Below are 22,631 nucleotides of genomic sequence, written 5' to 3' on the forward strand. Positions count from 1 at the left end.
AGGACAACAGATTTTTTTTTTCACATCTTTAGTGAAGGTGATTCAGAGTAGCATGGATACAGTCTTACATAACAAGAGTATTATTTTGTCAGTGGGAGGGAAAATACCGCTTCCTTTCTTCTCCTCCAATATTCTTGCCTAAAATCATTATTCTTTGAGTTTGGGGGGGCTTTTGTATTTACTTGCCTACTACTGAGAGTCAAACATTCAAATCTAGAGGAAAAGCACTTTTTCTTTTTTTCTCATATAATCTCCTGCCATTTCTGACCATTTATCTTTATTCACATATGAAATAAGAGTCTCAATAAAAATTAGAAATTTTCAGTGGGATAGTTCGTAAAGCTGATATAATTATTTTTACTGATATATCTACATAATATAAAGAACCTGCAGAAGTAAAGGAACTTAGAAAAAAAATGTATTTTCCCCAACTCAGAAACCTTAAACATATTACTTATTTAACACTTTTAAGTATTTCTTCTTTTTTCTCCTCTCCAGTTTGCTTACTGCACACTGGTTTCTTTATTCTTTCTTTATTTTAATTCTTCTCCAGCAGCCTATGCTTTCTTCTTTGTCCCCTGATTTTTCAATGTATTTTTCAATGCTGTTACTGTTTTGACACCCATATCTAAATTTCTCTTTTCTTCTGTTGCCTCTTTTTTTTTTATATATATATTTCGTATATGACTTCCAGTGATTTTGTCAAGATAAATTGTTCAGAATTAAGACTGACTGACCATGGAGGGCTTAAGGAACTCACAAGAACTGCCAAGATTTTCTTCAACTGTAGAAGCTTGTTGGAGCCACCTGGGGTGTGAGAAGGAAGAAGCAAGGGCCCTGGGAAGGCATGACGAAGAGGGGAAGCCTATTAAAATAATGATTTGGAGTAGTGCGCGCTGAAGACAATAAAGTACAGCCTTCCTACCAGGTCAGTAGCTAATAGCCCATGGGTTTTTTACTAAGGAAATTAAAACTTTAGCTAATGAGAATGGGAGCCACCTACTGAGAATGAAACTGAAGGCTTCCTATTAACTACCCTCCCTGGGTCCTTTTGACAGAACAGTCAGAAAGTTATTTCCTATTTAGCAGCAAAATGCTTGAAATGGAGATTTTTTTAAAAAAACAAAAAAACAAAAAAACGATGAAAAAAAAGTTGTAGGCACTCTTCTTCTTCAACTCTCCTAAGAAGAGATGCGGACAGCTTATTCCCTCCCCGCTCCACTCAAAACACACATGGGCATAGGTCAAGAAAACAGTTAAAAAAAGGAAAGAGGAGCTGTCCCAGATAAGTACAGCCAAGATGACTCAGACAGTCTCCCCGGGGCATTTTTGGTGTGAAGACTTGAAATTAATAAATCCGCTGTTAGTTTTGTGGAATCAGCAGGATTAGGCAAACTCTTTCAACAATATTGGTTGAATTTCATTATTCCAGGGGGCGAGGGCTCATCACTTACGCACATCTCTCTCCCTCTCTCTCCTGCAGAAGTAGGCACACCTCCGTTTAACTCGAAGGTCACTAGGAGGCCTTCTGAACACACTCTGGTCCTGGGTAAACACCTAGGGTAGCTTTTCTGACCCCCCCCCCGCCCCCCAAATCCAACTGCCGGCCCTACTGTGGTTCTTTGCATGTTGTCACAAAGTGTGCCGGGGCTCCATGGCTCTGCCGGCGAGCGAGGAGGAAGCCAGCGGGGCTAGCCGTGAGAAAGCCCACCTCGGGCTGCGGAGACGAGGGCAGCTCAGGTTCGAGGCCGGGGCTGGGCAGGGCGCGGAGCGGGCTCCGGGCTCGCGGGCGCCCAGGTGCGGGGCCGGGGCTCCCGGAGGGCCGGGCGGCGGGGACTGCAGCTGGCAGCCCCGGGCGCGGCGGGCGGGGAGCGAGCGCGTGTGTGCGCGAGAGCGGCGGGCGGCGGCGGGAGGAGGCGCAGGCGCGCTGCTCGCCCGTCTGCAGCCCCGCGCCGAGCGCCGCGTCTCGGGGAGTTGATGGCAGCACCACGGTGCGGCCGCCCTGCCGAGCGCCGAGCGCAGCCACCCGCCGCTGCCCAGGGAGCGTCCAGGATGTGGGGGGATCGGGGCGGCCGCAGCAGCGCCAGGGACGGGGGCGCGCAGCAGCCTCCGCTCGCCCGCCTGTGCTGACCTGCCTCGCCTGCCCCCAGAGAATGTCAGCCAAGTCCAAGGGGACCCCCTCCTCGTCCTCTCCAGCCGAGGGACCGCCGGCAGCCTCCAAAACCAAGGTGAAGGAGCAGATCAAGATCATCGTGGAGGATCTGGAATTAGTCCTGGGCGACCTGAAGGACGTGGCCAAGGAACTTAAGGAGGTGAGACGCGCGGGGGTGGGGAAGGAGTTCGTCACCTTTCGCCCCCTCGGGGTTCCGGTCCCGTTTTCACTGGGGACCGCCCGTTTTCTTAACTCCTGGAAAACTATAGAAAGACGCCCGCAGACGGACTTTCTTTTTGCTCGGGCGACTCCGGAGAAGAGTTGTTGCACTTTTTTCTTTTTCTTTTTCTTTTTCTTTTTAATCAGGAGGAAATCAACTAGTGTTTTAATCGGTGGACCTGGGACGGTGGGAAGGGCGAACGCGTGCGTGTCTCGGTTTCTGTGTGCGTGTTATGTCCGGGAAGGGGGCACACTGGGGGTGTGTCGACAGAGGAAGAAATGAGCAGCCGGGCCAGAGCGTGCAAAATGCCCCTGTCCTGCCCTCTTGCTCCCCCAGAGTCCTTTGGCAAGTCGCTCCTTGCCTGGCAATCTCCCCAAGCCGGGGCTGGAGGGGGGCCGGGTTCCGGGCCCTGGGCCAGGCCGGGGAGGGCAGCCCAGGGGAAGCTTGGCTCCGGCTCCCCTCCCCGCCTCTCAAGCCCAGCTGGAAGGAAAGCGACCCGGGCGGCAGGCAGGGGAGCCCAGACTTAGGGATGGAGGTCTGGGGGGGTCTGGGACTTTCTCACTTTGGCAGTTCCTGAAGCATCCCCAGCTCTCCGAATGCCGCTCCCAGTAACTCCGGGCCTTCCCTCCACCCCACCCCCTTCCTGCCTCCCATCTTGTAGACACTTGGCATCGAACCTGGGGCGCGTCGGTGAGCGTGTTCGTGTGTGTGGTGGGCGTGCAGCAGGGTCTTGCCACTTGCGTCCTGGCTCTTGGGAACCGGACCGTCTCGTTCTTTCCCGCTCCCCCCTCCCCCTGACCCTCCGTTCCACTTGTGCCCTCCCACCCCTACCCCTGTGACTGGGATCCGATCAAGCCAAGGCGGTACCGGGGTTGCGGCTGCGTAAGTCAGGCTGCTGCTCCAGGCGGCGGGGGTGGGGGGAGGAGGGCCGGGTGGGAGAGGTGGGGTCTCCCGCGAGCCTGCCCCGCCGGCAGCGGGTGGCGTCGCGGAGCTGGTGGCTGAGTCCGAGCCCGCGGTTCCGCTCGCGAAGGCTGACTGGTTTGGCTCTCGGTCAGGGAGTCCGCACCCGCAGATGTGCCAGAGCGAAGCCTGTAACTTCTAAGGTGGTGGCCGCGGCGGGAAGGGAAGGAGTGGTACATACTCGAGGTCCGAAATTGTATTCCTGTTTTCTGAGGCCAAGGGGGAGGAGACTGGGGGGGGGGGGGTTGGCTGCCTGGCCCCTGGAGATGAACCTCCTCTATCCAATTTCCCATACAAAAGCGAAGAAAGAGTCCCCCTTCCACCCCCACCTTCCCCAGCCCAACTCCCTTCCTCCCCGGATTTCCCATCACCTCTAGGAACCGAGCTCCGCATTTGTTACCAAATGAAAACCTGTGAAAATGGCCCATTCAGTGGCAGGGTTGGGTTTGCCAGCGGCTCATGCCTTTTCTGCAGGTTGTTCCAGAGACAACGTAATTACCACTGAGGTCCTGAGAGTGGGGACTGACACAGATGATGGGTGCAAGGATCTAACTTGTCCGTGTTCGCAGGGCATCCGTGGGATCATGGCTTCACAACTGGTTGACAGATGGCGAGGCTATGCATTGCAATTCAAGTCTAAAGATGCTGTTCGTTTCTTCTTTGTTATTCTTTTATTTGACATCTTTGGCAGGCCGTGTTTCCATCTGAAACATTATGGCGTTTTAAAAAATGAGCAAATTTGGGCTTGCTCCCTTTAGCAGAACTGTGCTTTATAGTAGTTGAGGTTTCTACGGTGGGGGACGTGGGAAGCCTACATCAGCAAAGTAAGGTGTTTGCTGTCTTAGGGAAGAGGCTGAAATTAAGAGAAAGGCAGTCAAAACTCTGCCACTGTGGGCACATACTTCCTTATATTATGATGTGTCACTCCACTGCCTATTTTAGACAGAATAAATAAGGAGGAACTGCAGAGTCTTGGTTCTGCTTGGGCTCATTATCTCGTAGACATCTGGAGACCGGGTAGATCCAGGGTGAAACTTTTAACCTCCCTAGGGCTCTTCATTAGAATCACGAAGAGGTCAGTCAGGAAATCTGCAGATCTCTCACTCTTTCTGGGTCTTCTTTTATTTGAGCCTTCCCTAAGGGCAAAAACAAAAACAGGTCATTTACAAAACGTATGGGGAAACGTAAATAATGTACAACCAGGTGAATGAAAGGATCTATCTGCTGGACAGATTGAGGGATAAAATTTTGACTTAATGCTTTGGGATTTTTGATTGGCTGCGAGGGCCTCTTTGTGGAAAAATCTTACCCTGAGAGTGAAATTTATGAATGATAAAGGGTGTGATGCGTTTGCTAATTACTTTCTTGAGGCTATCGTTGTCCTAGGTTTGCACATGGAGTTGTGTCTACTAAGGCCAAATCTCAGAACCCTGGCCTTCTATATAATGTGAATGATAGTTATTTTGAGAACAAGTATTTATAGGGCATGTTTAACTTACAACATCTTGCAGTTGTCCAGCATTTATCTTTTTAAGATAGTACTGCACGTGTGATTGAACATGCCTTTGATGTCGTTTTGAATGGAGGGGTAACTTAAAACTTTGTAAAATCGCAGAACTTGTTGGTCTCTGTAGCTATGACTTGTAGCTCTGAACCTCACTCTTCATCAATTGTTACATTCAGTATTCTGGCAGCTTACCACTGGTATGTATTAAAAATATAAACTGTTATATTTAGAATTCGAATTCCTTTATTGGCAATGCTGTGCCCCTTAGGCCATACCATATCTTGTCATAAATTAGCAGACAGTTGTTATTAACTTGGAGTGGAAATTAGAAATTTTTAAAAAAGCTGATTATGACTAGATCACTATATTAGTCACTGTATGGTATTTGTTTTTCTTTTTTGTTTCTTCTATTCTAAAATACAATACTCTTTTTTGAATATTCTTTTTTTTTTTGCATAAATTCTGCACCAATAGCTTTGGACCTTTGAGGTTATTCCAAAATTGCTTTCTCTTTTTAGAAGTTCTCTGGACTTGAGTCATCGGAAAATTCAGGTATTAGAGTAGATTCGAACATAATAATAGCTGCTTGAAACATTGTACTAATTAGAACAAAACTCCACATTATACCGAGTTGTGATTAGTTATTCACTTATCCACTGCTTTATCATTCATAATTGGATTATATATTGGAAGATGAGGAACAGCATTTTTGCAAAGTCTAAGGGCAGTTTTATTCTATCCTCAGCATTCAGTAAAATCTTAAATAACATGACTTTTCAGAAATAATAAGGGTCTTTTGATCTTCTGTAGTATAATGGAAAATCCTGAAGTATAATTCAACATATTTATTCAGTGCCTACTATGTGCCAAGTACTATATTATCTTTGTATGACTACCAAAATGAGCAAGTTGTAGATTCTGGTCTCAGCGAACTCAAAGCAGTAGCTTGGGATGCATTTTTCCTGTCTTTGAACATCAATAGTGTGAAAAGGCATTCTTTTTAGTGGCCACTCTGACTCTGGTCTAATAGTCTTGAGAATAAAAAATAGAATTGAGAATAAGAATTAGTGTATGTAGATTTATACGGTGACATTTGCCATGTACTTAGTAAGATAGTCAGCCTTTGGTGAAGAAAGAAGTAGCTAAAAAACGATGGTAAGGTAGGAATTTTAAGGAACTTACAATTTACTTAGATTGTCATGATTAATATAAATGGATCAGTGTCCTACACAGGAGATCACATATCCGAATCCTACAACTGAGTTTCTCATGAAGGATAAATCCTTGGGGGGATGGATAGTCAAAAAGAAGATTTTAGATCTTTGAGATGTGGGTATAATTTGAAGAGTAGAGAGGGGAAGGAATTAACAGGAAATAGCATTGTTACATACAATAATAATACAGTATTATTCCATGATGCTTTTTTCTGCACATTAAAAAAAATTGGGGTGAAACTCTAGAGTTTTAGGGATGAAACTAGCCATTACTGGCTTATTAGATGTGAGTATATCCTTTTTTTTAATTATTAAGAAATGTAGAAAAGAGTCATTACCTTTAAAAATAGTTGTCAAATAATCTGACATCTTTGGGTACCAATGTGCTTGTTCTTTTAGGAAGATCTCAATGGTGAACTGTTTTGCCTCAAATGTTAGTGTTAATATGGTATCACAGACCTTATTGGTTAGACAGAGACTGGAATATGTTGTAAAGAGCCTTTGATTTGGGAACAAAATTCATTGCTGTGCTAGCTATATTCTCTTTTAGTTTTGACTGATTATAACTTTGAACATGTTTGTAGTGTTTCATTTTACAACTTGAAGTAATCACACTGCTAATGGGTTGAATATATGCATAAGTTATTTGTTTAATAAATGTAATTTATTAAATTTAAAATATTTGATACATATAATTACATGTGTCTGTATATATGTGTGTGTATCTATGTATAAAATTATATGTCTATGTAAAATTTATTTATTTATTGCTAAGTTTTGTGAGTACATATGTCTCTCAGAGAGGACCTAGTTAAGATGAATTATTCTTTCTGTTCCCTAGACCGACTCAGTGGTCAGCCTCCTTAGGTGGGAAGTTAGGTCAGTACTGTGCCTGAGGATTGATAAACACCCATGATCTTTATGAGGTCATACAGGGAAATAAATTAAACTTAAGTTTAATTTTGAGGGGCACCTGGGTGGCTTATTTGCTTAAGGGACTGCCTTTGGGAGTCTGATTCTCCCTCTGACCCTCCCCCCTTCTCATGCACTCTCTCTCTCTCTCTCTTAAATATATAAATAAAATCTTAAAAAAAAAGTTTAATTTTGAGAAGTTTGAAAATCCACTAGAAATGATCCTTTTGGGGACTGATGAAAGCAGAAGTCATAGAATTAACAATTAACTTCAAAATGTTTCTGTTTTTAAATGTTTTCTGCTTTTTAAATGGCTTTGCTGAGTGAAGTTCTGTAGTTTCTTGCTTTAGGAAATCCTACCAATCTTTGGTGAATAAGTCCATGCATATAAAATTCATTACTAGAACAAATTATAGAGAATGATCCCTGGAGTATTTCCCAAGTTCTAAAGTCGTGAATGAATGAAATTTCACAGTTCATTCAATCGTTGCAGTAGCTATACTTTTACTACTTTATACAACAGTCTGCATCCTCAAACTCAAGGATATTTACCAAATGCTAAAATGTTTTTGAAATTTTTCTTGTCCTAAGTATGATGGCTTAGCATGTTACTGAAGGAGCAGAATGGTTCTGAGAAAATAAAGATAACCAGTAACCATCTTTCACTGTCTCTGTTTTCAATGCATTAAAACCATTCAAGACTCAAGGAATTAGCTGATAGGAAACTCAAACAGCCTAAAGGTAATAAATAGAAAATGTGCCTTAGCCAATAGTGAAGTAAATATATAATAAAATCAGTGCAATAGGTTTCATTGTTACCTGGGTTAAGTTTTTCCACCCTTACTTCTCTAAGGATCTCAGGTATGTAAATCAAAATGCATCAAAAGAGTAGTATAAGTCTGAGTAAAACATATTTTCCCAAACAAATTAAACTACAGATCCTTCTATAGATCTAGTTCCTGAATAATTTCTTGGGCAATTTTTGAGAATTAGAGGGGTAAAATTCCGGTAGGCTGCTGATTCAGTTCTGATTGAAATGTGCATAACTAACGTCAAGCTAAAAATAAAAGATGAGTAAACAACAAATAGTACTTTTTTCCTCTAAAATTTTTTTTAATTCATTTTCTTTAGTAAGATTTTATTTTTTTAGAACAGATTTAGGTTCATAGAAACATTGAAGTGAAGGCACAGAGATTTCCCAAATACCTTCTATCTCCACACATGCGCTGTGTCCCCCATTATCAACATTTCCCACTAGAGTGGTACATTTATTCTAACTAATGAGTCTACCTTGACACATCATAATCCCCCAAAATCCATAGTTGATAATATGGCTCACTGTTAGTGTTGTACATTCTACGGGTTTGGGAAAATGCATAAGGACATGTATCCATCATCATGGTATCTTACAGGGTATTTTTATTGTCCTAAAAATCCTCCATGTTCTACTTAATCAATCCTCCCCCAAACCCACACCCATGGGTACTAGTTTTTTAAAGAACTCATTTCCTTTTTTTTTTTCTTTCTGATTTCAGAAGTAATAGAATATATGAATACTGGAGAAAGCTTGGATAAATCTAAAAATTATACAGGAGAAAATTGAAATTATCCTGAATGCCCAACAGAAGTAGATACATTGGACATTTTGCTGTGTTTCCTTTGGATCTTTTTGTATGCTTATTTTTAACATGGGTCAAGTCATATAAAATTATGAAACCATATGCAGGGATATTTTCTCTTTTGTTGAGGAGTGGATCATAAGGATTATGTAGATCTGCTATATGTTCCCCTAATGTTGGACATTCTATTAATTTATAAATTTCTGTGGCTGTTAAATATCACGAAAATTTTTAGAGTAGCTCTGGCAATAAGAATAGCTAAAAGAGATTTTTACTGTCTGCCACGTACTCATTAAGTATATTTATTTATATTAAATCTTCTGATGCCCCAAACACACATATGAGAAAGATAATATTGTTATACAATTTTACAGATAAGAAAACAGAGGCCAGAGATAAGTCACTTGCCCTAGGTCACTTAACTTGTAAGTGAAGTGAGTCTTCGATGCCAGGCATTTTAGTACTAGAGCCAGGGATTGAATCACTCAGCTCTGTGACTTTTCTTAACTTGTTTTGTTGTTTACATTTTCTTAGAAGTCAAGAGTAGGAGTTTTAGAGTTTTTGATTCATATTAACAGTCTTTCAGGGAGTTTATACAAATTTTTACTCCCAGCAGCAGTATCTGTAGACAGTTTCTTTTTTTTTTTCTTTAAGTATGATTAACATACAATGTTACATCCTTGTCAGATGGTCAATATAATTATTCAACAATTCTGTACCTTTCTCAGTGTTGATCGGGATAAGTGAACTCTTAATCTCCTTGGTCTATTTCTTCCATCCAGCCACCCTCCTTCCCTCTGGCAACCACCAGTTCTCCGTATTGAAAGAGTCTTTTCTCTTGTTTGCCTCTTCTATTTATATTCTTCATTCATTTGTTCTGTTTCTTAAATTCCACATGTGAGTGAAATTATATGGTGTTTATCTTCCTGTAACTGACTTATTTCCCTTAGCCTTGTACTCTAGCTCCATCCATGTCCTTGCAAATGGCAAGTTTTCATCCTTTTTATGGCTGAGTAATATTCCATTGCCTGTGTGTGCCACATCTTCTTTATCCATTCATATACCAGATACTGTTTTTTAAATTTTATATGAGGCTAATAAATCTTTTTAATTTTGTTTTGTGGTTTATTATTATTTTGTGGTAATAGTCATTGTTTCCCTGGGTTACACTCAGAGTTTCGGACATCAATCTCAAGGCAGAATAAATGAGTCAGTTAGACCTTGAAATTTGCATTGTCCAAATAAATAGGTGCTATGGGATTACTTTTGACCTATTTAGTATTCAAAAAAATGTTAATGACAGCATTACTTAGCTTTTTTGTATATGACAACAGCAAATAAATGAACAGCTAAAATGGGTGCTTGGTGATATCTAGTATTGTGTACACCTGTTTTAAATGAATTTAAAAGAATTTGAGAACCTTATTTTTCTTTTGATGTTACCAAATTGTCCTTACGTTTTTGGAGAAGTTTGGGGTTTCATGTGTTTCTGCGATGACTGATGAACAGAAAAGTTTGTTGAACTCTCTACCAGAAACCAACTTTTTGAGATGACTAACAAGGTCATGTGTATTTTTATAAACAGATTTCTCATATTGATCTTAGTGATAGCAATTTTCAGGCAACCCCTCTTCCCAAGTACAAAAGGGCGATACACAAAACCACCTTTTTCTAAAATCTTTGTTTTTCCAGCATAATACGGAAAGAAATATTTTCTTTATATGCAAAGTTAGTTCCTTAGGATGAAGTGCTTTAGACTAACATTTCCGATAAGACCTGAGAACCCAGGGTAAACACTTCTTACTAAGAGACAGAAAGTGACATTAATTAAAAGGAGGTAATGGACCTATCTAAGTAATGTCCAAAGCAGGCTCACAAGGTGTCCTGTCAACTCAGGACACATATTGCTTTATTTGCAATATATGCTATTTTTTGTTTTTGAAGGTGGCAGGACATGCAGATTCCCAAGGAATTCGGCTTTTAAACCCCACTTTAGGTAAAAACGTTACCATTGTTAAGGCAAAATTTATATTTATGGTCTTTGTCTTCCCTCCTCCTTTGTGAATGCCACTTCAAGTTGGTGTTTGGGGTAAATGTTTACTTGTAGAATAGTGTGTGGCAATACATTACATACCTGTGCCCAATGAGTCAGTTACTACAGTGTTTGGCACACTATAAATAGGTTCTCAGATAATATATGCCATACTTGCTTGGAGAAAGCAAATTTGATGATTTCCAACAGATTTTCTTCTCTAGTACTACATGAAAGTGAACAGATATGTTGGCATTTCTTTGCCTCTTGCCTAGTATCAAATCTTATCTTAAAATTTCCAACTATATTCATGCTGTAGAAAATTATTATATTTCCAAGTTAAATATATAGATAAGTATTATATTTATTTATATAATATTATATTATAAATATAAGTATATCATTTATTATATATAAATATATATAAATAAATATATAATATTATTGTATTTATCTCTCTCTCTCTCTCAGATCAATTACCTCCTAGCAGCAATGTTTCTTAATCTTTTCCTCTGTATCACAGAGCCCTTTGAAAGTTTGACACAATCATGGATATTTCTCCTGGAATAACAGCTCATACAAAAATAAGGTTTTGCAAATAACCTAGAGAATCTTGGGGAGGTAAGAATAACACAGGAGAAGACACAAAACAAATGACTGTTTGTGTGTTTTGTTTTGGCTTTTAATTTTCAGGTAGTTATTTGAAACCCAGCTCCATAATAGTCAAGATTACAAGTCCCGCCTCTACAAAAAGGAATAAAGAGAGGGGGTGCCTGGGTGGCTCAGTCGGTTAAGTGTCCAGCTCTTGCTTTAGGCTCAGGTCACGACCTCAGGGTCATGATCTCAGGATCATGAGATGGAGCCCTGTGTCCAGCTCTGCGCTGGGTTGGGGTCTGCTTAAGATTCTCTCTCTCCTTCCCCTCCTTCACCCCCCAAAAAACAGGAAGGAGAATTTTATGCCTTTTATGCTGGTGGTGGGGCCCAGTGGATAGTTCATCAGCAGTTTCCTTCTGCTACACACACATACACACACACACACACACTCACACTTTACTACTGTTGCCACACTGTGGAATGCCCATGTATCTAAAGGCAAACTCACATACATTTTTTAAAGATTTTTTTTTTTAATTCATTTGTCAGAGAGAGAGATAGAGCATAAGCAGGGGAAGAGGCAGGCAGAAGGAGAAGCAGGTTCCTCACCAAGCAAGAAGCCTGATAGGGGACTGGAAGGGGGACTTGACTCCAGGACCCTGGGATCATGACCTAAGCCAAAGTCAGACGCTCAACTGATTGAGCCACCCAGGCGCCCCACATTTTATTTTTTTTTTAATGGTAAGTGCTTGAATACATCATCCATAGGACAAAATATTTTCAGAACCTATTGTAACTTAAACATATGCTTTTCTTAAAACTGTTCCCAGAACAGCGTTTTTCCTTGTTTGCTTTCACATTTTCCCGCATGACATTAATTCACAAAATAAGAAAGATTTATTGAATTCTTGGTACATGTAGGACCCTGTGCTGGAGACCATAAAGGACACAATCATGAATCAGCTCAAGGACCTGGCCCTGAAGAAAGTCATCTGTCGTAGGGAGCCCCCTCTATGGGGGAGAAAGAAGACTCTCTAAAGCCATGTGGAATGTGTAAAGGGCCATAATGTTACCCGGAGAATGCAAATATGGGAGGGAAATTCATGTTGCTTTCCATTTTAATTGATTTCTCTGTGCTTAGAAAACTTGCTGAGTAAAACATATGCTAACTCCTGGAATGATACATCAGAGGGATGTGGGCAGGCCTTTGAAACTCAGACATTTCTTGCTTTGTTATTCCCCATTATGGCATTCTTCTTTATTTTATTATTTTATTTTATTTTATTTTATTTTATTTTATTTTATTTTATTTTATTTTATTTTTTCAGTGTTCCAAGATTCATTGTTTATGCACCACACCCAGTGCTCTTACATACGATGTTAACATATCATAAAAACACAAACTGCCAACACCGGACATCACTTTCGCGAGATACGTCTGTTACTCAAGAAATAAGGACACAGTTGAAAACCATTAGCGACTGGTTCTTGTTCTTTTTAGGATTTGTTAAAATAAATCATTACTGTTTTATATTCATTGTGACAACCAAGCCTTGGTTAGTATATGATTTTTACATTTTAATTTAACTTCAGTGAACCTGCTAAAAACTGACAGTCGCTGAAAAAGATATCTAGGTAACTATGGCTTTTTTACTTTCCATGACAGTGATCAAGCTATACGTAATTGGAAATTAACTGGGAATCTTAAAGCTTACATAGCAATGATAAGTTTGTATTTGTTCAGTTGTTGGGTAGAATAAAGAATAAGTTTGATTATTCCTTGATTGGCTAAGCTGGATGTTCCTGACAAATAATTTAGAATTACTTTTTCCTTTAGTAATAGAAAAATTCTGAGGCTCTGTTGCAAAAGAGGGTGGCATCATTTAAAGGGTGGGTTCTCAGCCGGGCCATTTCATATTGCTCTGCTTTGCAGTGTTGGACATGTTTCTTAACCTTTCTCTGACTTCCTTCTTCTTTAAAATGGCAATGGTAATGGGGCACCTGGGTGGCTCAGTGGGTTAAAGCCTCTGCTTTTGGCTCAGGTCATGATCCCAGGATCCTGGGATCGAGCCCCGCATTGGGCTCTCTGCTCTGCGGAGAGCCTGCTTCCTCCTCTCTCTCCCTGCCTGCCTCTCTTGCCTACTTGTAATCTCTGTTTGTCAAATAAATAAATAAAATCTTTAAAAAAAATGGCAATGGTAATGATAATTCTACCTACATTGTAGACTAGTTATAGAGATTCAAAGGCTACCTATACGTGAAGCACTTACAACAGTTCCCATGAATAGAGTGAGCACTTTAATGTATCTATAATTGTTGCTACTATTCTTTGAATTTGTCTGAACCTCTTATTCACTTACTCAGCATATAATTGTTTGGAGCCTACTGTATGCCAGACACTTTCCTAGAGGCGGGACCTGTAGTGACCAACAAAATTCCTTTATGGAGCTGACACAGTGGGTGGGGAGGACACAAGGAAAACAGACCAACATGGTAATTGTCAAATTACGTCAAATCCTGGAAAGTGCTAGAACACAATAGGCGATTTTAATGGGGGACACGGTCATGGGGAGGAGGTACAACTGTAACTAGGATGGTCCGGAATAAGCATGGCCGAGAAAGAGACATGGCAATATCAGAGAAAAGCTGGAAGGTGAGGGAGGGTCCTGTATGGGTGTCTAGGAGAGCACTTTTCCAGGTAGAGGGAACAGCAGTGTCCTGCGTGTTTGCAGAAGAGCCAAGAGGCCAGTGAGGCAGGAAGGATGAGCAAGGGTCCCGGGGGGCACAGGGAGACATGTCTAAGGATCATAACTCCTAGAGTAACATGCGGGCTTTTCAGGGCACCTGGGGGGCTCAGTCTTAAGGTTAAGCATCTGCCTTTGGCTCAGGTCATGATCCCAGGACCTTGGGATCAAGCCCCACATTGGGATCCCTGCTCAGCAGGGACCCTGCTTCTCTCTCTGCCCCTCATTCCCCATTCATGCTTGTTCTCTCTCTCAAAATAAATAAATTAAAAATATATATATTTAAAAAAATGGAGGCTTTGCAATTTTGAACAGAGGAGTGACAGGATCCAATCTGTTTCCATCTTTTCCTCTCTACCTTTCACTCTCTAGCTGGGGCTTTCTCAAGCATGGCTCTTTGGGCAGAAAATTCTCTGTTGTTGAGGCTGTCCTGTGCATTGTAGGATCTTCAGCAGCATCCCTGGTGTCTACTAACTAGATGCCAGTAGCCAACAAGAATGTCAGTTTGAGAACTAAAAATGTCTCTAGACGTTGCCAGGTGTCCCCTGGGAGAGAGGGGACTCATCGTGGTCAAGAACCATGGCTCGTGCAACTTAATAGTGCTTTCTTCACCCACCATTCTATTTACTTACACCTTTATTTGGCATTTATCCATCAAGCATTGGGATTTTATGTTTCTTTTCTATCTCAGTATTTCTCTCTTTAAACAAACCTTTACTGGTGTTTTCCCCCTACATTTACCCAATTCTGTTTTCCTTTACTGAACCTACTTTGAAAAGGCACCTTCTCATTTCCATTCAGCCCTTCTCCTATCTCCTTTGCCATTTTTCACAATGAAAAGTGAAACTGACACATTTCAAGGAATTTAAGTGCAGATCTGTTTTATTATTCGGGGAAAACAAGGGAGACTCAGCAGAGGCGATGGCGGTGGCCACGGCTAAGTGACTATGTTCATGCTACTCATGGTTCCCGAGTGAGGTCAGAGGCAACCTCAGCTGGAAGGAAGGGGCTCTTCGTCTCCCTGCCAATCTGTCTTATCCTCCTCCTGCATCTTCCACATGTGTAGAGATAGGAGAGGTCCAAATGGTATGTGAGCTGTTGAAGCTGTTGAAGCTAAAAAGAAAGACAGTGATGGTGATGGTGAACATGACGGACATCAGTTCATCATTTAGGACACCAGGAGCTGTTCTCAATTAACTCATGGGATTGCACCCATTCGTTAACCTGTGAGGTTATCATAAGGTTATTATGAGGTTGCTCTCTATAGGGGGAAGCTAAGACAGAGAGGGTCACCAATATGGAGGGCACGTGGTAGAGTTAGACTTTGAATATTTCTCCCTGTAAACCATGGTCCGTAATCAGCTTCCCAGTTCCCAGCAGCAACATAGTAGCTCTTTTGTTTTCCGGGTTTTCAACTTCAGCGTCCTCTGTTTTTCTTCTCCCTCCTCCTTTCCTTTCTCTACTTCATCTGTCACTTTCCTCTTTCTTGTTTGTCCCTTCTTTCTCCTGCTCTTCCTGTCTTCCACATCTTTTGTTGTCGTCTCTTTCCTTTTGCTTTCTTATCAGCTTCTTTGATAGGCCCCATATCATCTTTAGTTATTCAGCAATTTTCTTTAAACGCCTACTTTCTGCAAGGCCAGGGAAGTGAAATAGCACGCATGGCCCCTCTCATCGGGAACTTACATGCTAGTGTGGGGACATCGTTCAAATACAGGCAGAAATAATATATATGAAGGAGCAGTAAGGACTCAGAAAGAAAAGTGCAGGATGCAACAAGAACATAACGTCACTGATAAGTCTTGCCTTATCAGAAAAGCCCTAAAAGGGATTTCGGACTGGCTGCCTTCTTCCCACAGCCACCTCCATAATCCCTTTGCTGTAAACTTCACTGAAGATGTTTTAATAGCCCCACAGCTAACTCCTTTGTTCTCTGCCGATTCATTCTCTAAACACAGCCAGATTAATCTTCTTAATGCACTGCTTTCATTGGGCCACTCCCCCGCCTAAAAGATCATATACTATCCTCCTAATACTTAAAATGTCAGATGAACAAACCCAGCCTCCCAGCTGACATCCAGAGTCCCATTTTTCCTCTTTGACTTTATCTTTGTCTTCCCTTCAGTGAGTAACCCGGAGACCATCCCTGACAATCTTGACACCATCTCAGTTTTTTATCCCGCCTCACATTCCATAGTCCTCTTTCTCTCACTGTGCCTCTGCTTTGCATTTACGTCTGTTGCTTATTTGTGCCTTTTTAAAGACATCTAGTATCCTTTCTCTGTTAGCTGCTAAACATGTCATCTTAATAAGACATTTTTCAAGTCTCATTCTTGTTATCCAATGAGGAATTTGAATCTGAGTATCCATCTCCCCATAATACGTATTAAAGGTGCTAAGGGCTGAAAGTCAGTCATTCTGCATACGCAGGAGAGCCTGTCCTTTATCGTCTACTGAAGAAAATCACTGGCAGTCCTCCCCATCTCTTCTATACCTTCACTTTTTCACTCTGGCCCATATGGTGCCCATCAGTGTACAGATGAAAATGAAGATAATAGCAAAATCCTCTCTTGACCCAACTTCGCCTGAAAATTACCATCCTACTTCCAAGCTCTCCTTTACAGAACCCCAAAGAGTTGTCTCTACTGTTACCACCTATTACCTATCCTTTTATAAAAACACTCCGATCAGAACGTATGCTGTAACCTCAACGACTCCTTATTTAATCATAGTTGATTTCAAGACGTCATTTATTTAATCCCTTGGCAGTGTTTGCACATCCCTAATAATCTTTCTTCACTCAGCTTGAAGAATACTACGCTTTTCTCACCTGATTTTTCTTCCTCTCTTACCTTTATTCCTTCCTCCTCTCAGGTGTCTAAACTGAAACTTTGATTCTCTTTTGGAAAAAAAAAATATTTACACTCTTCATCTTGGTGTTCATGTTCAGTCTTGTGGTTTAATTCCGCGGGTACATCCGTGACTTCCAGATCTGGGTCTTCAGCCCAGACATTTCTTCTGAGGTCTTCTCCCCAGAAGACACATCTCTACTTGGCTGTCTGAAAGACAGCTTCCATTTACCATGCCCAAAACCGAGCCATGATCTCCTTCGTCCCTCAAAACCTTATACCTTATAGTCTTTCCCTTATCAGTGGATGGTGTTTCCATCCTTCCAGACCTTGGAATCATTAACATCTCATGCTCTCATGCATCATCTATAATTCATTGAAAAGTCTGGTCAGTTCTGTCTTTAAAATGTTTCCAGAATCTAACCGATTCTTCTTGCCTTCTGCCACCATTGTCCAAGCCAACATCCCCCCTCCATTGGATTGCTACAGAAGACTTCCTGACTATTCTCTTTGGCCTCCTTCAGCCCTTTCGCCACTCACAGTCAGGGTCAAGCCACATCACATCACTCTTCTCAAATCCCCTTAGTGACTTTCTATTTCACTCAGTGTCACAGTGCGTACAGTGGTTCTGAGGCTCACAACATTTCCTTCCTCACCTGTTATCCCTCCCCCTTCCTTTCTCGCTGCTTTCTTTCTGACTCTTCTTGCTTCGGCCACAGTAATCATGCTGTGCCATGCACATGTTCACAGCACTCCACTTCTGTTCTGACCCTTGCACCTCATTCAGGATTTACTCCATTGTTGCCTACCGTAGCATCTCCTGGCAGCTCTGTCTGTGTTTATATGGTCCACCATTCTTTATCCTTCTTTCCCTGTTAAGGCTTTTCTCCCTTTCTTAATACTTAGCAGATTCTGTAGCACTGAACGATTTATGTCCACCGCTTATTATTTGTTTGTGTTCCACCTATAGAACGTCAGCTTCTGGAGGTCTGTGATCTTTATTTTATTCCCTTAGGCATCTCAAGTTCCTAGGGCAGTGGTCATCATGTGAGATGGGCTCATTAAACAAATGAATGAATGACTGGATCTCTTCCAACTCTTGTTCCATCGATGTTCTCAAGGGTCAAACTATCACCTTTACTTTCTACTGCATAGCTACTTGTTACCAAGAAGGAGTATATAGTAGATGCTTATGAAACACTTTCTGTGTGGATTTTTTTAATCTTCCTGTTACACATGCTTTTAGTGTGTGGGTTGCCTGTAGGGAGGGCTTGTTTCCCCTACTTCAATTTCATTATGTAATTACCTTCATTGAATGCATTTCATTGAACTCAAACCATATTCTTATTCTTTGAAATGAACAAAGGCTCTCTCTGTAATATCTGATACATTGAATGCTTACTGTGTGTGAGGCAGAGTGTTTAAAAAATATTAATTCATTAAGTCCTCATGTTTCTGGTCCCCCAACCATCAGTTCCCACGTTATCCCTCCCATATGGAAATTATGGAGACAGCTTGTCTATATAAACCCTAAATGCAGCATAACCTCAGGACTTCACCTTGAGACAAAAGTCTGGCTCTGATTTGAAAGTGCCCATTATTCCCTTAGGCTCAGGCATGTCATTTTAAACTCTTCAAAGCACTTAAGATATAATTTTACTCTCTTTAATGGAATATGTAGACTAAAATAAGGAAAATGAATGTCTACTTTAAAATGCATTCACTTTGGGGTGCCTGGGTGGCTCAGTGGGTTAAAGCCTCTGCCTTCGGCTCAGGTTATGATCTCAGGGTCCTGGGATCGAGCCCCGCATCGGGCTCTCTGCTCAGCGGGGAGCCTGCTTCCCCCTTTCCCTCTCTGCCTGCCTCTCTGCCTACTTGTAATCTCTGTCAAATAAATAAATAAAATCTTTTAAAAAATGCATTCACTTTGTTTTGTTTTGCTATTTCTTGACTATTATGTACCTTTCTTGCCAACAGGCATAAATTTTAAATTAACTGGAAAATGACATATAAAAGGGATATTGGATACTGTTTAAAATGTTTTAATCATTCCACCATGTCTGTAAGAAGTAAGCAAGTATTTTGTTGCAACAACACAATACTATGTAAAGCATTGAAGAACTAGGTAGCATCAGTATTTGGCTTCTTTTTCTTTTATGTACTCCCTCTAGTGTTCAAAAATATGAGTACTTAAAATTAGCCTATTGAGTACTAAAGAACAGACATTAATATAGAAAGAGGGCCTTCTTAACCTGATGTTGTCGTTATGTTGCTCAGGAGATAATATTGTCTTGTCCTGAACTTTGGACTTACTATATGAAAAACATAGTCTCTCTCCCCCTTTCCTGTAGGGATCTGGTCATCTCTGTCTTTTTGTATGCATATTTTTAATCTGTCCTCTTCAGTAAGAGAGAATATTGGAGTTCTTGGCTTCAATTGTCTTTATTTATTTTTTTAAGATTCTGTTTATTTAGTTGAGAGAGTGTGTGAGTATGTGGGGAAGGGGCAGAGGAAGAGACTCTCTAGCAATTCTATGCTGTGTGTGGAGCCTGACACGGGACTTAATCCCATGGCACTGAGATCATGACCTGAGCTGAAATTAAGAGTCCGACACTTAAGCGAATGAGCCACCCAGGCACCCCTTGGCTTCTGGCTTTAAAGACAATACCATATTATAAATTTTTCTTCAATTTTAAAACGGAAATCTGGATTTTAGTTGGACAGTTTGGATTTGAGCAGAAACCTTTTCACATGCTAAATATATATGAAGTGAAAAAAAACTAACTAGAGAAATGTGTTTCAACATAGAAGTTAAAATATTTAAATAACTGACATAATTTTTCTTTGCCATTTTGAAGCATTATTTAAATGCACTGTTTTCAAACTATCTTAAGAAATAACCAGGATATCCCTAGGAATAACAAATAAGTAAAAAGAAGTAATATATATTATTGTCATTTAATATAGAATATTAATAATTGCTTGGTGTATGTAAAAAAGAAGACACTTTTAAATTGTGAAGTTAAATATTAGTATTTATCAATTTTTAAAAATTAGAGACTATTACTCAAAGTTAATTTTCCCCAACATCATATAATTATGTTACTTATATTTGATTAATCCCCTACAGTCTTTAAACTACTTTTTTGAGCTCACAGTTCCTAATCATCTCACGACATAAACAAACAGAAAGTTATTTTTTTAATGACTCCTAGAGATACTATTTTCTTTCTTTTTTTTTTTTTTTAAGATTTTATTTACTTGACAGAGAGAGAGTGCACACAAGCAGGGGGAAGGGCAGGCAGGGGAGAAGCAGACTCCTCACTGCGTAGGGAGCCCAATGCGGGACTCAATCCCAGGACTCTGGGATCATGACCTGAGACAAAGGCAGACACTTAATGACTGAGCCATCCAGGCACTCCTAGAGATACTATTTTTTAAATTCTATGTACTCCATGGAATTTCTATTCAGTACTTAAACCTCATTCATAACAGGCTGCCTGTGTGCTGTTGGGGACTTACATTTTTTTAAAATAAGGAGAATAATATGGTACAACACACCTCTTTGGGGTTGTTGCACTACAGATGGTGTGCACCATCTCCTTCCTGAAGTCAGTAATGCTCATAATGTCTAATGATTCTGTTACTCACCGACAGCCTCTTAGATTACCTGGGTTCTCATATTCTTCATATTGAATATTGAGTTGGACAATAACACTTCTAGGATATTTTTGGTGGGGGTTAGGGGAGGTATAGTTATTGAAAAACTACCCAAATTCTAACCATAATGCTTTTCTTTTTGTCATTCTACTAAAAAGGAGTCATACCTTGTATATTGATAATTTAATATTACCTAACAGTGTAAACTCCTTTATTGTCATATGTAGCTCCTTCTTAGATTTGAAATGTTTCTAACCATATGCTATTCTTATTAGTTCCTGATCATGTATCTTCTTTCCTCAGGAAAATTGATAAAGAAAATTAGATTTACTGAAAAAGCACTGATACGTGAACAGAATTGTAGAGAGAAAAGAGAAACGAGACAAGGGCTATGTTGAATGGAAAATGTAACAATAAGCTCGTGTTGTTTAGAGTTAGATCACTATGTTATAGTGTTTAGTGAACCTGAAAATAGGCTATTATTTACTAAGTTGACACAAAGTGATGATTGCTTTATTTATTTTATTTTTTGTGATGATTATTTTAAATTATGAGGAAAGGTAAACCAACTGAGTACTTTTTAGTCATAAACTTTGATGTCATTTGCAATTATAAAATGGTCTTATTTTACTCTATTACCAACAGTAAATGTATGAGAGGTGATTGAATTTATGTCTTCAAAAGTCCTCCGCTATGCCACCCTGTATAGTACTCCTCAACTTGGCATTGGCCTCAAGTACTTTCAGACCATGAAGTACATGATAGACAGCACTTTGGCTGACTTCTCTTTGATGTCCATTAATTTTCAAATTAAACACAATTTACCAGGGGCGCCTGGGTGGCTCAATGGATTAAGCCTCTGACCTTGACTCAGGTCATGATCTCAGGGTCCTGGGATCAAGCCCAGCATCGGGCTCTCTGCTCAGCAGGGAGCCTGCTTCCCCTCTCTCTCTGCCTGCCTCTCTGCCTACTTGTGATCTCTGTCAAATAAATAAAATTAAAAAAGAACCTTTAAAAATAAAAGAACCCACAATTTACCAGCATCTTAAAATGTATCATTACAGATACTGGTTCCATTATTAGTATAGGAGAAGTATTTAGTACACAGGTATGCATTATAAAATTCTGTAGGAAGTCTTTGAGATATTGTTTTTTGAAAGTAAAGGTTAAAAATAATAGTATATTAATATTGTTCCTATAAATTGTAGAAAGCATATTACTTGTATAATACAGGTGGGCAGTGATGCATTAACATGGCTAGGACTATAATTAAGAAATGAGATGTTCCTTCAAATTTCAGAAAATCTTTTTATCAGGGGTGTTGGTTCAGTGAACAGAATTTTGCTAGTGATAAAGAGAAGTTTAAATTTATGGAATTAAGTGAAATTTATTTCAATTTGCCTAGAATAACTCTTTTCCAAAATAAATTTTTGAAATTGTTTAATGATTACACTCAAATAGGTTTCCATTACTAAAGAGAACCAAGAAATATCCATATTTGATTTAATACCCGATCTGTCATTCTAACAAAATGTGAGTAATGGCTCATTTTTTTTTGTTGCCATAACTGCTGTAATTTTAGTATATTTTAAAATGAAATTTAGCAGGGGAATGGAAATTACAGATATAATTATCTAATAAGAAAATTGCCACTTTTTTCTTAATGAACATATTTCCCATTGGGCATTTTCTTCCTTTCAATCCGATGTGTGCTGTAGGAGAGTAAGGGCCTTATGTTTATTTTATCTTACTTTACCCTCTTAGTTTAGAGCAGTGCCTATCACATAGTAGCCTAGCAAGTATATTTAATGAATATCTATGAAAGTAAAACGTATCCTTTGTTTCTTGACAAGTAGATGTAGAGATAAAGAGTGAATAAGAAATTTTCCATGCCTGAACATCTATAAGTCTTATATCAAGTCTCTTTGCATTGCTCTCATTATTTCAGAATCCAACTTTTGTATTGGTTAAGATAGGTTAAGTTATACAGCAATAATAAATTAACCCTGAAACGTCAGTGAACTCAACAAAGGTTTATTTGTCCAACACACTGCATTCTCCTATGCAAGTTGGGGTTGGGGGTGCAACCTGCTTAGGGACCCAGGCTTTCGTGATCCTGCTGTCTCAATGCATTATTTCAGTGGTTTCCAGGCGAAAAAGGAATGAAAGGA

The 22,631-nt window shown here is 40.2% G+C and overlaps 1 protein-coding gene across 3 annotated transcripts in view; it reads left to right on the forward strand.

The window, feature by feature from the left end:
- Positions 1 to 1,654: 1,654 nt before the first annotated feature.
- PRR16 (proline rich 16) overlaps positions 1,655 to 22,631 on the forward strand; it is a 191,029-nt gene continuing 170,052 nt past the window's right edge. Inside the window, exons 1-2 of one of the 3 annotated variants that reach the window (XM_080804868.1) lie at positions 1,655 to 1,740; positions 2,151 to 2,312. Coding sequence is in view for 2 of the 3 variants with exons in the window: in XM_080804867.1 (XP_080660993.1) it covers positions 2,154 to 2,312 (159 nt within the window). In the remaining variant the exon portion in view is untranslated. Of the gene's footprint in view, positions 1,741 to 1,929; positions 2,313 to 22,631 lie in introns of those variants that run through there. The other 2 variants (XM_080804867.1, XM_080804866.1) reach the window with 2 other exon arrangements.

The sequence above is a fragment of the Martes martes genome (genome assembly GCF_963455335.1).
Source record: "Martes martes genome assembly, chromosome: 5".
NCBI classification, from domain to species: Eukaryota; Metazoa; Chordata; class Mammalia; order Carnivora; family Mustelidae; genus Martes; species Martes martes.